This window comes from Eubalaena glacialis, chromosome 3 (assembly GCF_028564815.1).
Source record: "Eubalaena glacialis isolate mEubGla1 chromosome 3, mEubGla1.1.hap2.+ XY, whole genome shotgun sequence".
In the NCBI taxonomy this organism is placed as follows: Eukaryota; Metazoa; Chordata; class Mammalia; order Artiodactyla; family Balaenidae; genus Eubalaena; species Eubalaena glacialis.
Window position 1 is genome coordinate 32,820,342 of NC_083718.1, and position 19,108 is coordinate 32,839,449.

At 51.0% G+C, this 19,108-nt stretch overlaps 1 protein-coding gene across 2 annotated transcripts in view; it reads right to left on the reverse strand.

Moving 5' to 3' along the window:
• Positions 1 to 238: 238 nt before the first annotated feature.
• Positions 239 to 19,108, reverse strand: part of RASSF5 (Ras association domain family member 5) — a 68,795-nt gene continuing 49,925 nt past the window's right edge. For both annotated transcript variants that reach the window (XM_061185461.1, XM_061185462.1), the window contains 4 exons: positions 4,200 to 4,310; positions 2,884 to 3,181; positions 2,278 to 2,393; positions 239 to 688 (listed from right to left, as the gene is read on the reverse strand). In XM_061185461.1, the coding sequence (XP_061041444.1) occupies positions 536 to 688; positions 2,278 to 2,393; positions 2,884 to 3,181; positions 4,200 to 4,310 (678 nt within the window). In that variant the 3' untranslated portion in view covers positions 239 to 535. The remainder of the gene's footprint in view (positions 689 to 2,277; positions 2,394 to 2,883; positions 3,182 to 4,199; positions 4,311 to 19,108) is intronic.

The window sequence follows — 19,108 nt, forward strand, 5'->3', positions numbered from 1 at the left end:
GACCTTCCCTTAAGCCTGAACAACGGGCACCTGGGGAAAGTGGGGGACAGTCCTTTTATGAGCACTGTCGTGCTTTCAGGGGCTTAGCTCAGACCTGCTAAAGGAATATGCTACAATTTTTGGACTCATAAATAAGGGAACCGTGGATGGCAAATAAGAAAGAAATTGAAAAAGAATAAAAGGCAGAGAAAGAACATATATCTCTAAAATCTTTTTTCTTTCCTTTGCCGGCTGGTGTGGAGAGAGGCAACTATTTGGTTTGTGAAAGGCTTGCCGATGGTGAGAGGACGTGGCGGATCTTTCACACGAGCGAGCGCTGCTCCTGGGCAGCGTGCAGAGGGCACAGCGTGACGGCGGGCAGGCCCCAACTCCGCGCACACACGTGTCCATCAGAGATTTTGTGCCACGTCTGGAACTGCTGGGCGGGCACAGATGCACCCAACAGAGGTGTCCTGAGAAAAAGTGTCTGTGGCAAAATAATAATTAATAATAAAAATAAATCCGTGGGCATCGGGAGAAGAGGAAGCAGGACCGGCTAGGCAGGTTTGCCCTGGGATTCTCTTAGGGCCTCCTCCAGTTTCTGCCTAAACTTGTCATACTTCTTCTGCACTTGTTGGATTTTGTCCTGCTCCTCTTTTTCCAGGATTGTTAGGAAGTTCTGGAGCTCGGGGATGGAGAAGGCATCCCACTGTGGGGCGAGAGGGAGATTGGGGGAGAAACAATAGGAGACAGGTTAGTGGTCGCCTGATCTGAGGGGCCCTGCTGTCCCCACTCTTCACACAGTTTGCACATGGTTTGCTACTGAATAGGCAGCTGTGACAAATAAAGCTTGGGGTTTCCATGCCGCACCAGCAACAGAATTTCAAATCCTGGCATCTCGTGGCCAAGAGTTACTAGTCCACAAGCCATATTTTTATTCAGAGAATCAATAATCTTAAATTTCTCTGTAGCCGCTGAGATCTTAACAGTGATGCTGGAGCTGCCTGGGACCCAGCTGTCTGCTTTGGGGTGATCAGCAACAGGCTCCCAACATGCGGACCCTCAAGTGGCATCTGGAGGAGAGCTGGACTCGGACTCAGGAGACTGGTGTCAGCCTGGCTCCACTGTGTGGCCTTGAGCACAGAAGTCCACCTTCTCAGCCTTTCTCATCTGCCGTGGAATTAGGGTATCTGCCTCCCTTGGCTGGCAGAGCAGATGATGAGATGAGTCACTTGCACAGCTCTGCAGAGCCTGGTGGGCCTGGGCCTGCCCGGTGGGACCTGGCCTCTCAGGACAGAAGGCAAGTCTGACTTCTCTCAGGCTGACCCAGGAACTGAGGCCCCCGTGGGGCCAGGGGTTTCGACTCCTAAGCTCTTTGAGCACAAAGGAACATTAAGGTTTATCTGGTTTAATCCCCACATTGGATAAATGAAAAAACTGAAGTCCACAGAGGGAACCACAATCACAGACACAACCACCACAATCACAAAGCTTATAGCAGCAAAACTAGAACTAGAAGCCAGGCCTCTAAACCCCCAGGCCCGTGAGCTTGCCACGGGCCAGCAGTGTTCAAACAGCTTCAGCGGAATACTTTTTCCAAACAAAATCTTCCACTATATAAAGCAGATGGAAAGCAGAGCTGCCTGGTGGAGGCCGGGAAAGGACAGGGCCCCGCTCGCCTGGACCCCCCAGATTTCCACAGTGGCTCCCAAGACTGCTTCCCCGAACCCCAGGCCTCCACTGAATGCAGTGTGACAAACTCTGTGAGAGGCACCCTGCTCTCGGTCACTCCTCTGTGACCCCACCCGCCACGTAGCCCAGGCCGCGGGGGGCACCAGCTTGGTTTCACCTCACTTCACACCACAGACTGGACTCCGGTGAGCTTCCCTTGGGGGATCGAGGTCCGCTTTGAAGAACCAGGGAGAGACAAATGACTCAAAAATACCCATGCCCAGTGGAGCCCAGGGATGGAGCTTGATGGGCCTCAGGCCATCCTGGAGCAAAAGAACCTGGGTGGAACACAGGGAGTTTCTCAGCGCCCCTCCACCCTGAGTTTTCAGAAATAAAGTGCATGAAATCCTGCCTTTCCACAGGCCTTGCCAGACACAGGCCCTGACTTGCTCCCCCAGGGCGCTTACAATTCTGGCTTAAATGCTGCACCTCAGCGGCACTCACCCCAGCTCAACTGCCTTGAGACATTTTCCTGCTGTGCTGGGTGGTGAGGATAACCCCACCCGCGCCCACCCAGCGTACCCCGCAGGCTGGGTTTGTGCGCCAAACAAAGGGTCCCAGACCTACCTCCACCTCTCCAGTTTCATTCTCCTTTAGCACGAAGCTGAGCACATCCGTGTCAGGCCCAGCGAGTAAGCGCAGGTAGAGGGGGCAGTCAGCAACGGAGAGTTTCTGGAAGAACACTGCAAACCAAGAGAGGGGGCTGGGCGCTCATCTTGGAAAAGAAGGGCAGGGGCTCAGGAATGGGTGGGACCGATTGGAAATGCAGAGGCTGGTGTTTCTAAATGGAAGTGGCCATCCTTTCAACCTAACGAAATGAACCTGACAAGAATAAATAGGGTAACAACCTTTATCTTCAGTGTCTGCTAGAGTGTGAAGCATGTTTCCATTCACGTCATCCCCTAAAAGATTAGTAGGAGTGGTGGGCGGGTTCTGTCCCATTCCACAGATTAGGAAGTGAGAGCCCAGGGTGTGGTTTTCCTGAAGTCACACGTGGAGGGAGGGGCACAGTGAGCGGGCAGAATGTGCGTGTGGCCCTTCCACAGACCTAATGCCACATGGATGGCTGGACGGAGGTGCCACGAGAAGCCCACTCCTCCCACTCAAGTGTGTTGGGGAGCACAGACAGAGTTGGAAAAGGTAGTTTCTGGGTGGAAGCTAGCTCTCTCATACCTTGCCCGTCCTTGTGTATCCGCTTAAAAAGTGCAAACTTCTGGGGATTGTCCACGACCATGAACTTCTTGAGCAGCCCCTGGATGACCTCACTGACCGTGGTGGTGCTGCTGATGTGCAGCTGCTTGATGGCATCCAGCGGCAGGTAGAAGGATGTCCGCTTGTCCGTGGTGGCTGCCAGGTCCACTTCCTTGATGGCGTCATAGATGGATGGCGGCCGGATCCCAGCAGGCACCGTCACCGGCCGCCGAAGTTTCAAATGCACTTTGATGAAACCCGTGTAGGTGCCGTCTTCACTCTGCCGGGGGTGGGGGGAGGTCATGTGGGGTCAGGGGGGGTCTGTGTTGCTTGATCCTGTGTGCCACTCTGGGCCGTGGCCCCGGATCCGGTGGGCTGCAGAGGCCTTTCCTAATAGCAGTGCCATCCCAGTCAAACCCCCTCCTGACAGGCTCAGGCTGCCTGCCCCAAATCCCCTGCCACGAGGCAGATGCCGATTGCCTTTGGTGGGTCCCCAGGCCAAGAGGCAGGGTCTGGAGTGGCCTCTCTAGTTTGCCCCTCCAAACCAAGGAGGAGCAGGAAGGCTCTGTAATAAGGTCCTCAGAGAACCAGTACACTGGATTTTCTCCTGCATCTCTTTCCAAAACCCGGAAGTCTGCAAGACTTAAACCCAGGCCTGTCCGAGACTGGGTTTTCTGGCGCCCCACCCGGCTGAAGCCCCAAAGAGCCAGCTGCCGCCAGCCACCAGCAGGGGGCAGGGTTCTTCTACTGTCTCCTCCCCTCCCCACTGAAGATGGCCTTTCCAAACCTGGCACAAAGTTGGTGCCCTCCCCTCTCTGAGCTCTGCACAGTCTAAGGAAGCTTCCCCATACACAGGCTGTAATGACCAAGAAGGGGAGGAGGAGGAGCTGCGAGCTCCCCTTGCCCAGGGCCTCCTGGGCCCTTAGTCACTTGTATATCATTTAATTCCCACAAGCGCTTTGACAAATGGGAACTAATATCTCTCTTTTACATTGAAGCTCAGAGAGGTTAAGGTTTCCCAAGGCCACAAGTTAAAAACAGGAAGAGCCAGAGACTAGATGTGGGTCTTATTCTAAAGCCCATTCTATTTCCCTAAAACATACGGAGACCCCTGATAACTCGGGCTCTCAGCTTCACACAAGCCTGGAGGCCTCCAGGAGCCCAAAGAAATGGGAGGGCCCTGGTGGGGGTATCCCCCAGAATGCAGAGGGAGAGCAGGGGAGCCACACCGGCAGGGGCTACGGAGCTGGGAGGGGGAGAGAGGAAGGGGGCGGACAGTGCGGGGCAGGCCCCCTCACCAGCTTCATGCCCAGGCAGTTCTTTTCCCGGGTGTTGTAGCTGTCGATCTTCTGCTTGATCTCCTGCAGCGTGGGCGGGCTCCGCGGCTCCTCTGCGGGTTTACAGTCATTCTGGAACAGACACAGATGTGAGGGTGGATGTACAATGGTTCTCAGGATGAGGAAGGGAATGACCTCGTCCTCCCAAAGGCCTCTCCAACCGAGAATAAGTGAGCACCAGCCTCACGCAGTGAATGGGATGGACTCAGGCTGAGAAAAATCAAAGGTAAAATCCCTGCGCAGCCAGCTACCCCGGGGAAGTGACTTGAGTCTCTCTCGGCCCCAGTCTCCGCACCTGTGAAATGGGGGCAATACCCACCCTTCAGGCTTGTTGCAAGACCAAGGTGAAAAGGCCCGGCACACAGGCACTGGGTATGAATCTGGTGACTCAGCAGAGCTGTTTTGCTTATGGAGGGTGTCCATTTAGATGCTATGGGAGATGCAAAGAAATGCAAGCCATGGTCGTCTCCTCAAGGAAGTAACAATAGAGCTGGAGAGACAGGAACATACACGTGATCCCAGTATATGCTGATGGGAATGACAGCAATTCTCCCAGATCGAGAGGACCAAGGGCACATGGACATCAGTCCAGGCCCCATGTCACTGGCCACAGCACTTTGCACATAATAAAAAAATATATATATACACACACACACACATATACATATTTATCAAATGAATGCATGAACTAGTGGGGGCAGGGGGCTGTAGCCTTCCCTGATACTTGAGGCGATAAATCTCTGCTGGGGCACAGGGACAGCCAGCGTTTACTTAGCACCTCCTCTGTGCCGACTGCTTGGCTTGCATTATCTCAGTTAATCCTCAGAACCCAAACTGCAAGATAAGAGTTTATTACCCACATTTCACCGGTGAGACAATGGAGACTAAGAGGAGTTCAGGAACGTGCCTAAAGCCCTGCAGTCAGTCTCTGCAGAACTAAAAGGGATGCCAGTCTGTTCTGCTGTGTTCTTCCCATGACATCACAATTTATTCTTCTGACTGCCCCCCTCCCCCGCACCCCCTCTAGGAAGAAGGAAGCCAAGGAGATGAAGGTCGATGTTGTTCACACTGTGGACAGAATTCAGGGGAGAATTCTGGGGTCTAAGCAAACCTGTCCGTCTGTCAATTCCCTGGGTTTCTCTCAAGTCCATTGCCACCCACCTTCCCTGCTTTGTCTTCACGCTGTCCTGTGTGGCCGGGAGTGCAGGAGCCACAGTTTGGGGGAATAAATAGGTCAGTCAAAACCTGCCTAGAGTTTGCCTGGTCTTAGAAATCTAGCGGACCCAGGGTGGGTCAGGATTCTCCTTTGGCAAATGAGGAAACTGAGGCCCAGAGGGGTGGGGCAACCGTGTTCTCCAGGCTGACATCACCCAGCACTGCCCTGTGGGTGTCTGGTTTGGTTGGGGAATTTCACAGCCATGCTGCCATCACAGCGTCACCCAGCTGAACATGTCAGGCTCCCAGGGCAGAGCTGTCCAGCCTCTTCCCTCCAGCCCGCCCACGGGAGACAAGTCACACTCAGCAGGACGCCTTCACTTCCCCCTCCCACTTTCCAATCCCACAGAGCCGATAAGATGTCATATCAAGCTCTGTGGCTGCCGAGGGGAGCGGGCGTGGCCTCCCACACCCACCCCTCAGCATGGAGATGAGCTGACATCCTTTTTCCATCACAGCATCTTCCGTTGGCCTGTCTGTTCCCCTCTGTACTTTTCCTTGAGGATCTCGATCAGAACAGCACTGTACGCTCACATACCTTACATACTACGTATGTTATTCCTGTTTTACAGATTACAGACAGAGGCTCAGAAGGGTTAAGAAACACGCTTGTGGTCCCACCGCTAGTAAGCATCTGCGTTGGGCCTGGAACCAAGTCCATCAAAGTCTGGAACCCATGATCTTCTCAATTCCATGTGGTCACCCTAGGACTGCCGCTTCAGCCACTCCCATGGCGATCACTGAAATTCCATGCAACGGGGCTGGGACGAGCAGCCGCTACACCAAGACCTATAAATTACGTGACCTGTGAAACGTTCAGTGGGTCCCCAGAAGCCTCAGGACCTGGGGCCACCGTGTCACCTGTAATGATGTCAAGGAGGGACTTCTAGCCTCTGGCAGGAGGAGGCAGGCGCCAGGATGCAGGGCCCACCCTTTTCCTATGTGGTCACTCAGGTCTCTGGAATAGGACCCTGATTCCATTGAGGACCACCCAAGGGGAAGTACTCCCCAGGGCATCTCCCATCTTCTTGAGCTGAGCAGCAAGTGGTGTGAGCCACACAGAGTGTCTTCTTTCGCTGTCGACTTATTAATCCAGGGACCATCACAGTGAAGCTTCTCATTCCTCGTCCCTCCCCGCTTAGCTCCTGGAGACCCCGCCCCCAGCACCCACCCCACTGGGCACATCTCTATGGGACCAGACGTGCCTGCTGCCCTCTGGGAGCTTCCAGTCAGAAAGACCAGTATCCCGTTACCATTACATACACTCCATTCTGTCCGTCTCTGAAACATGCAGGCTGTTGCTCCTTAGGAGTTAACAGCTTTCTCATACTTATCTACAAAAAAGAGTTAGAAGCTCTAGAAGCTCCTGGAAGATCTCTCATAGTTTCCAAATGAGCTATAGCCATTTCCCGATAAGAAAAGGCAGCTGCATCATGGCTTTCAAAGGCCAGTATTACAGCCTGTTTTTGAATACAGTAAGAGTCAGAGCTGCCTTAACCTCAGGTTTTTTCTTCCTGTTCTCTTTTCCTTCAGCAGATAACCCATCTATTCCCCGCTTCCCACCACAAACCTGGGGAAGTGACGCAAGTGGCCATGGGCACCCTTTGCAGGATTCATGCAGAAAACAGCCATCCTGATCTCCACCCCGTCTGGGCATGCCAGGAGCCCTGTCTGGCCAGCACATTGAATCTCCCACCCTGGGATGACAGCACCCCTGGCTGCTGCCCACACCAGATCTGGCAGACAAGATCTGACCACGGACTGAATGAATCACCTCCCAAAGCAGGCCAGCCAGCCAGTCAGCCATAGCTACGGGAGTCCACTCTTTCCCATCCTAGAGATGGTAGAAAACCTAGACCAGCGCTTCTTAAACCTGGCTGCATGTGGACTCCTCTGGGGGATCTTTAGAAACACAACACCTGGGCTCCATCCTGGAGATTCTGATTTAATTGGCTTGGTGTGCAGTCTGGGCAGAGGGATTTTAAAAAATCTCCCAGGTGATTCTAATGTGCAGCAATGTTGGAGAAGAACTGGTATAGACCCCTCCCAAGCAATTTCAGACCTCAAGGGTCCCCATCCAGCTGCAGACTTAACACTTTTGCACTCACAGATATGCACTGCCCCAAAGGTTTACCGAGAAGGCAGTATCCAGGGTGTGAACAGATCAATAATATTGTAATCTTCAGAGGATAAGTCAAAGACCCCACTTTCTATTCACCTGCCAGATTCTCCAGTCCTCAAAGTGAAAGATTTGTCTCCATCTATGGGTACAAAGCTAGAAACCAGACAGAGTTTTGTCTCCTGGGGTGGCCCAAGATGGAGACAGAATGGGGAGCTCACTCTGTTGTGATTTTAAAGATAACAGGCATTGCCCTGTGAGGTGTCTCTCCTAGGAGGCTTATACATCTCAGTGCATCTGGCATGGGAGGCATCTGCTCTGATTAAGCTCCTGGCATTGGTGGCAGACAGTTGAGTTGTTCCCAATGCAGCCAGCACATCCAGGGCACTGGTGAAAAGCAGATTTGTGTTCATAGGTCCTAAGCCATGGAAAGGTCTGTGTCCTCTCTAACTCTCAGGGTTATTGGGATGCAGCCAAGTGAAGAGGGCTGGGCGCTAGGGCTCAGAGCAGATCACTTGTGACAGTGATCCTCAGACTTTTCGATTAAAATATTATTACACCAAAACAAAGAGGACCATCCTCGTGTGGTCTGCGGCCTATCTCAGAGCAGATTTACCCTAAGTTGAATTTTACTTTATTTTAAGAAAAAATCCAAACACTGGCTGATTCTGCATCCGAATCAATGACATATGTTAAGTCTTAATTTCGGTTATTGGGAAGTGACCCAACCAAGAAGAGACTCTGAGTGAAGCCTGTGGCTTTTAGTCTCTGCAGCTGAGCTCAAGGCAGCCCATGAAAGCCCCAGTGATGAGGGGGACCCCCAGGGTCAGGAGTGGGCTGAGGAGAATGTGCTGGAGCCATCAGATACGTTCGGGCCCATTTTTTTCTGGACCTAAATCACACAAACCTCATTTTTGCCAGAAATTTCACTTTCCCTTTGGGACTTCCCTGGTGGTCTAGTGGTTAAGACTCTGTGCTCCCAATGCAGGGGGGCCCAGATTCGATCCCTGGTCGGGGAACTAGATCCCACATGCCGCAACTCAAAGATCCCGCATGACGAAATGAAGATCTCACACACAGCAATGAAGATCCCACGTGCCACAACTAAGACTCGACGCAGCCGAATAAATAAATAAATACATATTTAAAAAAAAAAAAAAGGAAATTTCACTTTCCTTCTTTTTAAACTTGTCAGCCTCTTTCTCCTGCATATAGCTTTCATCATCTTACTGCTGTCTGTCTATCTGAAATCTTCCACCTGTCAAGGCCTCTCTGACCACCTCAGCCCTGCATGATGATGACTATGATCCTTGATTGTTATTAACAGGCTAACTATGTGCCAGGCACTGTTCTACTCACTTAGCGTGTATTAGCTCATTTCATCCTCACCACAAGTTTATGAGGAAGGTACTAGTATTATGCCCATTTCACAGATGAGGACATGGAGCCCCAGCAAGCTTAGAGCTAACCTACATCCAAAGCTAACGCTATACTATCCTGCACTTAAATATCCATCTACTTATATTAACCTCCAAGTAGACCATCCATCTTGGTTTCTCTTCCTAACTAGACTGAAGCTCCTTAATGACTTACACCATACTTCTACCTCTTCTCCACGCCCAGTGGCCCTGAGCATGAAGCAGATAATATATGCTTGCCCAAGAACCTTCAGTGGCCCCCCATCGCCTACAGGGGGAGAAAAATGATCTTGCTTTCTGCTAGGAATTACAGTGCAGTAAGTCTTGGATTGCCATTTGGACTGAGTTCTGTGAGAGAAGCACCTCTCTGCTCCACCATGGGGTCCCAGAGCTCAGTTCCAGCTTGGCACATGGTAGAGGCTCAGGCAATACCTGCGGGGTGAACATAAGCATGTGTTCAGGTTCTGACTCCCATTACTAACAAAGTGATCTTGAGAGAGTTGGATCATGTCTTTAAGCCTCAGTTTCCTCATCTATAAAAATCCTTTATTGTTTCATAGGATTGATGCAAAGGTAAAACCAAATGAAATAATGGGTATTTTGGAAATGATTGAACCCATCCAAAAGGCATGTACTGTAACTATCATCACTCCAGGCATACAAAGTCCTATCTCTGTGAGCCAATTTAATTTCTCATTTTCCTGGAGCACTTCCTCTGGATTGGCTCACATGTTATAGGGTTTGTTCATTCTTTTCTCTACACTAGTGCTTGGCAAATTTTTTCTGTAAAGGGCCAGGGAGCAAATATTTTAGGCTTCGTAGGCTATCCAGTCTCTGTGGCTACTCACCTCTGCCACTGTAGCAGAGAGTGACCATAGGATGAGTGTGGTTGTGTTTCAATAAAACTTTATTTGTGGACTCTGGCCCATGAACAGTAGTTTGCCCACCTCTGCTCTACACTGTCGTTTGTGCAGTTTCTCTGCCTAGAATACATAGCCCCCATCTCCCCTAGCTCCATCTTCTCTGTGTAGTTTCCCGAGAAAATTTCTCTGGCCCACAGCAATCTCCTCATTTTCTGCTCTCCTAAACTTTTAGGTTCCTGACATTTTAATTTCCAAATGGAGAAAGGTATACAGTATACAGGTTTGTACTGGTCCCCGCCTTTCTCCTAATATCATACTTGTATCAAGAATCAGGTGTTTCCTGTGTATGTCCTCCCACCACCAGTGGATGGGCCTTTGGTAACTTCACTCTCACTTAATGGACACTTTTCACAAGTAGACAAAAGCTTTATCACTTCATTGGAGTTCTGCTTTCTCTCCTCCCTTCTCCAATTGGGAGGCAGCAAGCTGGCTGAGGAAGGATGCAGGTGGGCAGCTAAGCTCACTCACCAGCTCAGGGACTCATTTCCAAACACCAGCCCCATGGCCTCAAAGCCTCAGATTCCTGTCATAGCAAAGCTGCAAATTCCACGTGCCATGAACCTCCACAGCTGCCTGCTAATGTTACCTCCACCACTGCCAGGACCTATGGAGGTGCCTTCACAGCCTGTATGGCTACCTTTAGCATCTGATTATATGCTGCCTTTTACTGTTTAATTATTGTTTCACCTGTGTCAATCCCATCTCCCCAATTAGATGCTCCCTGGAGGGAGTCAGACAGGATATCTGATGATTATTCTTCTTTGGCACCCTCTGCAGGGCTCAGCGGAGAACTGGGCTGACCTCCAAGGATGTGTCAGGAAAATACCTGTTGCTTGGGTGGCAGGGAGAGAGTGGACCAGCCTAGGTGATACTCAGCCCAGAGCCCAGCATGGACAGCAGTCAGGTCCAGGAGCACCTCACACCAACCTGCACCCCAAGAAGCAGATGCTGAGAAGGTGTGGGCGGCGTGGGGCTGGGGGCTTTGGCTGGAAGCCCGTCCCATGGCTCAGCTCTTTGCAATTTCTTGGTGAGAATGAACGCAAGACCATCCAATGACCTGTGACCTCTGGCGAGTCACTTTCACTCCTGGGGCCTCAGTTTCCTCATCTGTGAAATCACGAAGCGAGACCAGCAAAGTTCTAAGACCCCTCTGCAGCTCTAAGATTTTACACAGAAGATAGGATAGGGTGGTTTCTTTCATCACTGCTTCCTCTTCTGTTTCAGAGAACTGGGTGTGGGGATGGCGGCCTCTGGGAGGAGAGCTGGGAGCTCAGCAGGTCTGCACTGCAGCAGTGACAACTGGTCTACAGAACGTGCCTAACGCTTCTCTTTGACTTGACTTTGCTCCTTACTCACCACTGGCTTTCTCTACTCGTCCGCCAGACCCCACGTTGGCCAAGCTCAAGTAGGTCCACACCTTCTGAACTCACACAGTTCAAGAAAACAAAACAAAAACTATCCCGGAAGCCGGTCACCATGAGCCTTTGCCACATTTCCTCTTTCTTAGCTCTTGGCAAATCTGTCAGCAGCAATTCTTTTGCCCCTTGGGTGGGAAGCATCTCCAGGCCTCTGTCTGGGAGGAGAGCCTCAGGCATCAGCTGCAGGAGAATGACCACCTGCAGACACCTTCTGCCCAGCAGCTGGCCTGACCCAAACACCTAGTGTCTCTGTTTGGCCCATCGTAAGTAGGAACCTCTGAAGGAAAGGGGCAGGCACCCGTCTGTCCGGGCTGGGCACACCCTGCTCGATACTCAGATCACATTCAGGGTTCATTGGCCCCTTTGTGATGGCCTCAACCAGATGGGAAAGAGGAAGCCCCATGGGGCTTCACTACAGGGCCCCCTCCCAGTCCCGACTGGCCGTGTTCTGGAATGGCTTCCCCAGCCCCACCCAGGGCAGTGAAGGTGTTGATTCCCACAAGTCCCTCTATGAAGCTGTCCAATGTCCCGAAATAAAAGAATCAAATTCCTTAACTGTGTTCCCTGATAGGTTATTCCCAGCAGAGGAAGGAAGGAAGGATGGAGCCATCCATACAAGCAGAACCATGTGGAATTTGAGCTGCTTTGGGGGGATGTAGAGGAGGAGCAATGAAAACTAGAAAGAGACTGAAGTCCCTAAAGACAAAAATATGGAGCATGGTCAATGTAGACAGTCAACAGTAACTGACTGAATTGCCCATGGGTTGGGGACTGTGAAAGGCACCTTGGGACATGAAACCGATGGGGTGTGGTCCCTGTCCTTGGAGCTCACAGGTTATCTGAGGAGGGAAGACAGAGACGCACATACTGTGGACACCGGAACAAGCACGGCACAACCCGGGACCAGCCTCGGCGGCTTCCCAGGCAGCCCAGCCCAGCTCCGCGTGTGTGGGCATCATGTCTGTGGGCTCTCTGGGCTGGCAGCATGTCCTGGAGCCTGGGCATGGCGTCCCTCACCCTTTCACTTGGCCATCTCTGTCTACTGGCAGGAGCAGGTCACCTGGGGTGGCAGGAGCCCCACGCAGGAGGCTGGGAGAGCCCTGTGGCCTTGGAGCTTCGCACTTAAGTTCAGGCCCTGTAGAGCCTCATTATCATGATAAAAATCTCAACAGCCAGGCATTCGCAGGGTTTAGCAGTCACAATCTCATTTAATCCTCGAAATAACTCAATGATGGAGGTATGTTATTACCCACTAGGCCACGCTGCCTGCACATCCAGCCATAGGTTGGCCTTTGCTGGCCATACCCTTGGTCGTCTGTGAACGTGGTCAAGTCAGTCTCACTGAGACTCGGGATGCTTTGCCTGCGAAACGCAGATAAGAAGGCCTTCTTTATACATTTATTGCAGAGACGGAATGAGATTGCACATCTGGAAGTGCTTAGCACAATGTAAGTATACAGTAAGCACTCAATAAACGCCATGGTAACCACCAGCAGCATCAGTAGTCATTCATCTGGCAGGGCAAAGGGAAGATTGACTGGTGGGTATTGACCCCATGCGGGAGTCCTCTTGCCTTAACCTTGGCCCCTGACAGGCCTTTCAGCCTGGGCCACATTATGACTCTTGTTCATCCACTTTCATCTTCAGGGCTGTGGGCCCCTTTCTCCATAAAAAAGTCTTGGAAATTATTATTTTATGATTGGTATAAAAATAAATATATAAATGTCATATATTAAAGTACTTTCTTCAACCTAAAAGTTCATTTTTTTCCTCCTGATTTTAAAAGAAATTAAAACATTTTTGTGGGCCCCTGAAGTGCTGTGGGCCCCTGGCACTACATGCCAACTGTGTGTCCCATGGATAAGTAGGCAGTGCCTTCAGCTTGAGTCCCAGGTAGGGTGACTAGCTGTCCCAGTTTGCTTGGGACTGAGTTTTCTCAGGATGCAGGACTTTCAGTGCCCAAATCAGAAAGTCCTGGGCAAACCAGCACATTTGGTTACTCTAGTAGCCCCAGGTATCCCCTCTCAGTCCTACACGGACACCCGCCCTCACTTTTTCTGTCTACTGCAGGCCCCAGGACACAGCTTGTTCTTCTTTCCTCTGTAAAACTGCATCCTTGTACTCTACCCTGGAGGTTTTCTTGACAGTCCCTCCCCCCCACCCCACCCCCAGCCTGGCTGTGGCCTGGACACAGGTGCTCTGGCTGCCTCTCAAGATCAGCACACATCCCTGCAGCTTGAGCATACAATAGAAGCTTCCCAAGGGCAGGGACAGACTTGTTCACTTGTTCACTTGTTCCCAAGGGCAGTTCCCAGGACAGTGCCTGGCACACAGGAGGGGCCATTAAACATTTGCTTAATGAACTGAATAAAACACAAAGAAGCAATAAGACACACACATGCACACACACACAAAACCCAAAAACGAATCTATGGAAATGAAAGGTTCCAGAATTGTATAAGGGATTCCTGCTCCATGGCACCTATCTACTTCTGAGACAGTAACTGGAAATCAGGGGAGACTCCTGCACTCTGTTTCGGAGGGTGGATGTTGCAAATCCCTTCCATTTCTGTTCTCCCCTCCCCTGGACCGTTATGAAGCCCCCCTTTTTTAGCTCAGAGGTCTAAAGTGTGAATCCAAGCAGAATAGGGTGACACCCGTTCTACTGCAGTGGCAACAGGAATTTTACCTTGGGGCATTCTCTTGTGCCCTCAAGAGTTTCTAGGGCATGAGAAGGTCTTTTTTCAGGTTAGTTTTCCTCACTGGATCTCCTTCTAGGTCCCTGTCTCCTTTCAGTCTCCCTGACATCTTAGTTTGATCATTCAGTCTGAGAGGTCCTCCTCCTCACCTGAGAGAATTTGCCCCCTGGAACTGACATATCTTTGGGATACTTTCCTTAATCCACCACTTCTATCTAGAATTAGTGGGCTCTTTGACAGCATGAGCTTACGCCCCAATATTATTCCAGCACTGGTTTCATCCTCTATATAGTAGTATGAGTTGTGTCTCAGCCTGTCTCCCCGACTAGACCATGAGCATCCCAACACCAGGAGTTGTACCTTTTCCATCTCTGTATTCCCAGAGAACCCAGGACCAGAGCACTGCGGAGTGAATTAGGGATGATGGTGGGCAGGGTGAGTGAGTGGGTTCCAATAACTCATCCTAGACTCTAGTCTCTTCAAACGCTAGACTTGGCTCTTTTAGAATCAATTTAAAGAGGATTCCATTGTAAATCATATGTCTGACAAGGGATCAAGATCCAGAATATATCAATATAAAGAGCCCCTATAACTCAACAATAAAAAAACAAACAGCCCCATTAAAAATGGACAAAGGACTTGAATAAACATTTCTCCAAAGAAGATATACAAATGGTCAATAAACACATGAAAAACTGTTTGAAATCACTAGTCATTAGGGAAATACAAATCAAAACCATGGTGATATGCCATCTCACACCTATTAGGGTGGCTATTATCAAAAACACAGAAAATAACAACCTGTGTGCATTGCTGGTGGGAATGGAAAATGGTGAAGCCGCTATAAAAAAATGGTATGGCGAATCCTCAAAAGATTAAACATGAAATTACAATATGACCCAGCAATTCCACTTCTGGATATATACCCAAAAGAAGTGAAAGTAGGACTTGAATAGAGATTTGTTCACTCATGTTCATAGCAGCATTGTTCACAATAGCCAAGACATGGAAGCAACCTGTTGATGGATGACTGGATAAACAAAATGTGGTACATACAATACAATGGAATATTACTCATTCATAAAAAGGAAGGAAATTCTGACACATGCTACAGCATGGAGGAACCTTGGAGACATTACGCTAAATGAAATAAGTCAGTCACAAAAAGACAAATACTTTATGATTCCACTCATATGTGGTTCCTAGAGTAATCAAATTCAAAGAGACAGAAAGTAGAATCGTGGTTGCCAGGGGCTGTGGGGAGGAGGGAATGAGGAGTTATTGGCTAATGGGTGCTGAGTTCAGAAGATGCAAAAATTCTGGAGAGGATGGTGGTGATGGTGGTACAAAAATGTGAAAGTGCTTAATACCACAGAACTATACACATAGAAATGGTTAAAATGGTACATTTTACATGATATATGTTTTCTTACAATAAAAAAAGAAGATTCCAAGGGCAGGGGAACCTGGGGGCCATGTAACCAGCTGGATTCACCTGGTTCCCGTAAAGTTGGGAGTGTCCTTTACTTTCTAGATTCCGGGAAAGTGAGGAGTCGATCCTACTTCTAAGCAAGTGGGCCCTCATCCCAGGACCTCCAGGACCAGGCTGTTTTCCTAGGCCTGGCCACTCTCCTGGCAGGTGCACTAAGAAATGGCTGAAGCCTAGGGATGATCTGGACAGCCCAGCTCAGCTCAGAGGAACAGCTGCAGCTAGGAGAGGGTCTTATAGCTTCTTAGACGACCCTCCAGAGGGGAGCTCGGGTGCAATTCAGAAGCCTGGGCTCAGAGATCTGGAATGGGCCTGGAGACGAACAGTCCAATCACCCACATTCTGCAGAAACCTGAATCGTTAGGCGATTCAAGCAGTGGGCACTTCCCACCCTGCTTCAGATGCTCTCCTCGCACCCCGTCACAGCTGGCCACGAGCAAGGAGCTACCCCGGCTTTCCAACCTCATACATCCTAGAGAAATGGATGCGACAGCAAAAGGAAGATCTGGGGCAACACTGCCTCATCTTTCCTCTGCAGGCCATGGAGTCATGGAATTCTCCTGAAGTCACCGAGCTGGGAGCTGGGAATTGGCTTGCCTTCAGAGTTTTCCATCCCCACCTCCGAATCCCTTCCTCACTCTCACCTAGTGGACATCTCTGCACAAGAATGCTTTGCACACAGGGTTCCTCAGCTTCTAGGATCCCACGTGCTCTGAGAGCCATCAAGTCAAGCCCTGCAGAGTCACGGGGCCGTGAGAGATGGGCGGCTCTAGCAGTCCAGCTCGTGTGTTCTAATCATAGGCCGTGGGTGCCAGGACAGCAGGCGCACCTTCTCCTACCACGTGCTGGCTCCAGCTGGGGCCGAGCCTCCATAAATGATTCAGAGAATTCCGAGGTGGTGAGCGGGTGCATGGGAGCCCGCATCCCTGCACTGCCACGCTCGCTCAGAGGGGAGGGGCGGCTGGGACACCAGTGGCACTGCCCTGCTGCGGGGAGTGGCTCCTTCTCGGCTCCCCTCTAACTGGAAGCCCCGCCTGTGCCTTCAGCTTCACCGGCTGGGCTGGTGCTGGGTGCTGGAGCCTCGCCACTGGCCCACACACGCCCTCTTGTCCCTGTGCTGCCTGCCCGCCCTGCTAACCCAGCCCACGCTGATGCTCCGGGATTACTCTGTGATACTGAAACGTGTCTTAGTTGGTCATTGAGTAGCTCGGAGTCTTCCCACGTGTGTGTCTTCTCATTGTATCCTAAAGGCTCAGGGGCAGGGACATCTGGTTTCCTGTCTCCTAAATGGCCTGGCAAAGTGCGCTGTCCTCAGTGACTCCAAGACGAATGCTGCTGACATGGGGCTGCATCTGTGAGCATCTCCTGGCCTCACTGCTGGGGCTTCGGTTACTTGGGTAATTCTGGAAAGAGCTACAGGAGAGGCAGCATAGCTTAGGGGCTGGGAGCTCTGGCATTAGATTACTTGGGCCCAAGTTCTGGATCTGCCCCTTACTACTGTGTGACCCTTGAACCCCTTCAGTGCCTCAGTTTCCTCACTGTTAAATGGAAACCATATACACAGTTGACCCTTAAACAATGCTGGGGCTCATCCGCATATAACGTATAGTGGGCTTTCGGTATCCTGCATCCGCGAATTCAACTAACCACAGACCGTGTACTACAGTAGTATTTACTATTGAAAAACATCCAAACACAAGTGGCCCATGCAGTTCAAACCCGCGTTGTTCATGCGGCAACTGTAGATGATGTGAGGATTAAATGAGTCTATACACTTAGAACAGTGCCTGGCACACATCAAGGCCCAGGAACTGACTATTACTATTTTACATTCTAACCATTTCGCAGCAGACCCCTAGCTCCTGCCCTTTCTCTCTTCTGTGAACAGAACCTTATACCTCCACACACCGCAATCAAGAACCCCACCTCACGTCACAATTCAACACCCATCTGCATTCCTCCAAACAGCCTTTATAATCCCAAGCCCAGGAGTTCTCCACCCATTCTCACAGCCAGATGCTGGGTCCTCTTTAGCAATTATTCTCTACTGGAGGGGCAAGTCTCTCCATTTTACAGAAGGAGAAAGTGAGGCCGAGAGCAGTGAGCATGCTTCCTGAGGTCACCCAGAGTGAAGGTTGAGGGCTTGGGTTGCCAAGCCCAGTGTTGGGCCCATTTGAAGGCCTGGGGCCCCTGCCCACTCCACCTGGGCTGTCTGAGAATGCTCAAACTACTGGGGTCACCAAACTGGGATCTTCACTTGCTTAGAGTTAAACTGGGAAAGTAAAACAAATGAGAAGTGTATTGATTCCTCCCCCCTCAACCTGCCATTCCCATGGCTGAAAGGCAGACAGGAGAAGTCCATCATAGTGGGCTCTCCCGCCTCCCCACATGGACCCCTCTGCCTCAGCCCCCCAGGGAGGCCCCACTTGAGGAAGGACCACGCCAACACTTGCCAGCAGGTGCCAGGGCCTGGTTGCTTAGTGACCCAGCCCTGCCTGTCCTCATCCTCCAGGGCAAACAGCTGAGCAATCACAGATGGGGTGGAGCGGGCCGCTCCATGTTTGGAAAGTTGTCCTTGCATTTTCTGCTCACTCAGTGAGATTTTTCTTTTCAGAGTCACTGGAAAAATCAATTGATTCCTCATCCAGAATCTTAGCAAGCTTCCCTTTCTCACAGTCCTGAGATCCGTTTTCACATACTTTGCCTAAAGTGCCGTGCGTGTCCTCCGGGAGCCCCCGCTGCCTATTAGGGAAAGAAACTTTTTGAGGAAGAACCTCCAAGCCCCCTCCTCTTTTATCAAACACGCATTAAGTGCCTACCATGTGCTGGGGACACGATGATGAACAAGATCTGGTTCCTCTTCCAGAAAAGTACAGCCCATCAAAATGAGGGATAGGGGAGAAGGATACACCAGTGTTTTGGGAGCAGAAAGAAGGGAGCATCAAGTTGCAACTGGAAACGCTCTCTAAACACCCTGGACCCACCAGCTCCCACATCCTCCTCGCTAACCCACACTTTCCCAGCCATGTGTGACTCTGGAGTTTATGTCCGCCTGCTGCCTCTCCACGTGTCCTGGCCAACGGAGGGCCCTGCCTCTCACACTCTCCGCCGCAAGGCCCTGTGGCCCCAGCTCCCCTTGATGCCTGCATCACGGCGTGGGGGACAGCGCAACACCACTCCTCACTCTGGGGGAGAGCCAGGAGATGAGAAGGATACAGAGGGGCTCACGGACTGGAGGCTGATGAGGTGCTGGTGGCAGAGTATGGCGACCAGGTTTCCCAAGACCAGAACAGGGAAAAACGGCCTGGATTTTAGCATCAGGAAATTGGCTGAATGAGAAAAACAGCTTCCTGTGGCAGGTCACCAGATTAGAGATGGGAGATCTGAGCTTATTTGGGGCCTTTCGAAACTTGACTCTCACCCGAGATGCCATGTGTGTGGTGGGAAGAGCATGTGTTTTGGAGTTGGGTGAGCGTGGGATGGGGGCCTCGCCCTTGGCTAAGCCCCTCTCACATACTACCTCATTGAACATGCCAACCTTTCGGCTTGACAGCAACAGCAATTCTGCCAGTGTGGGGTCTGTTAGGCG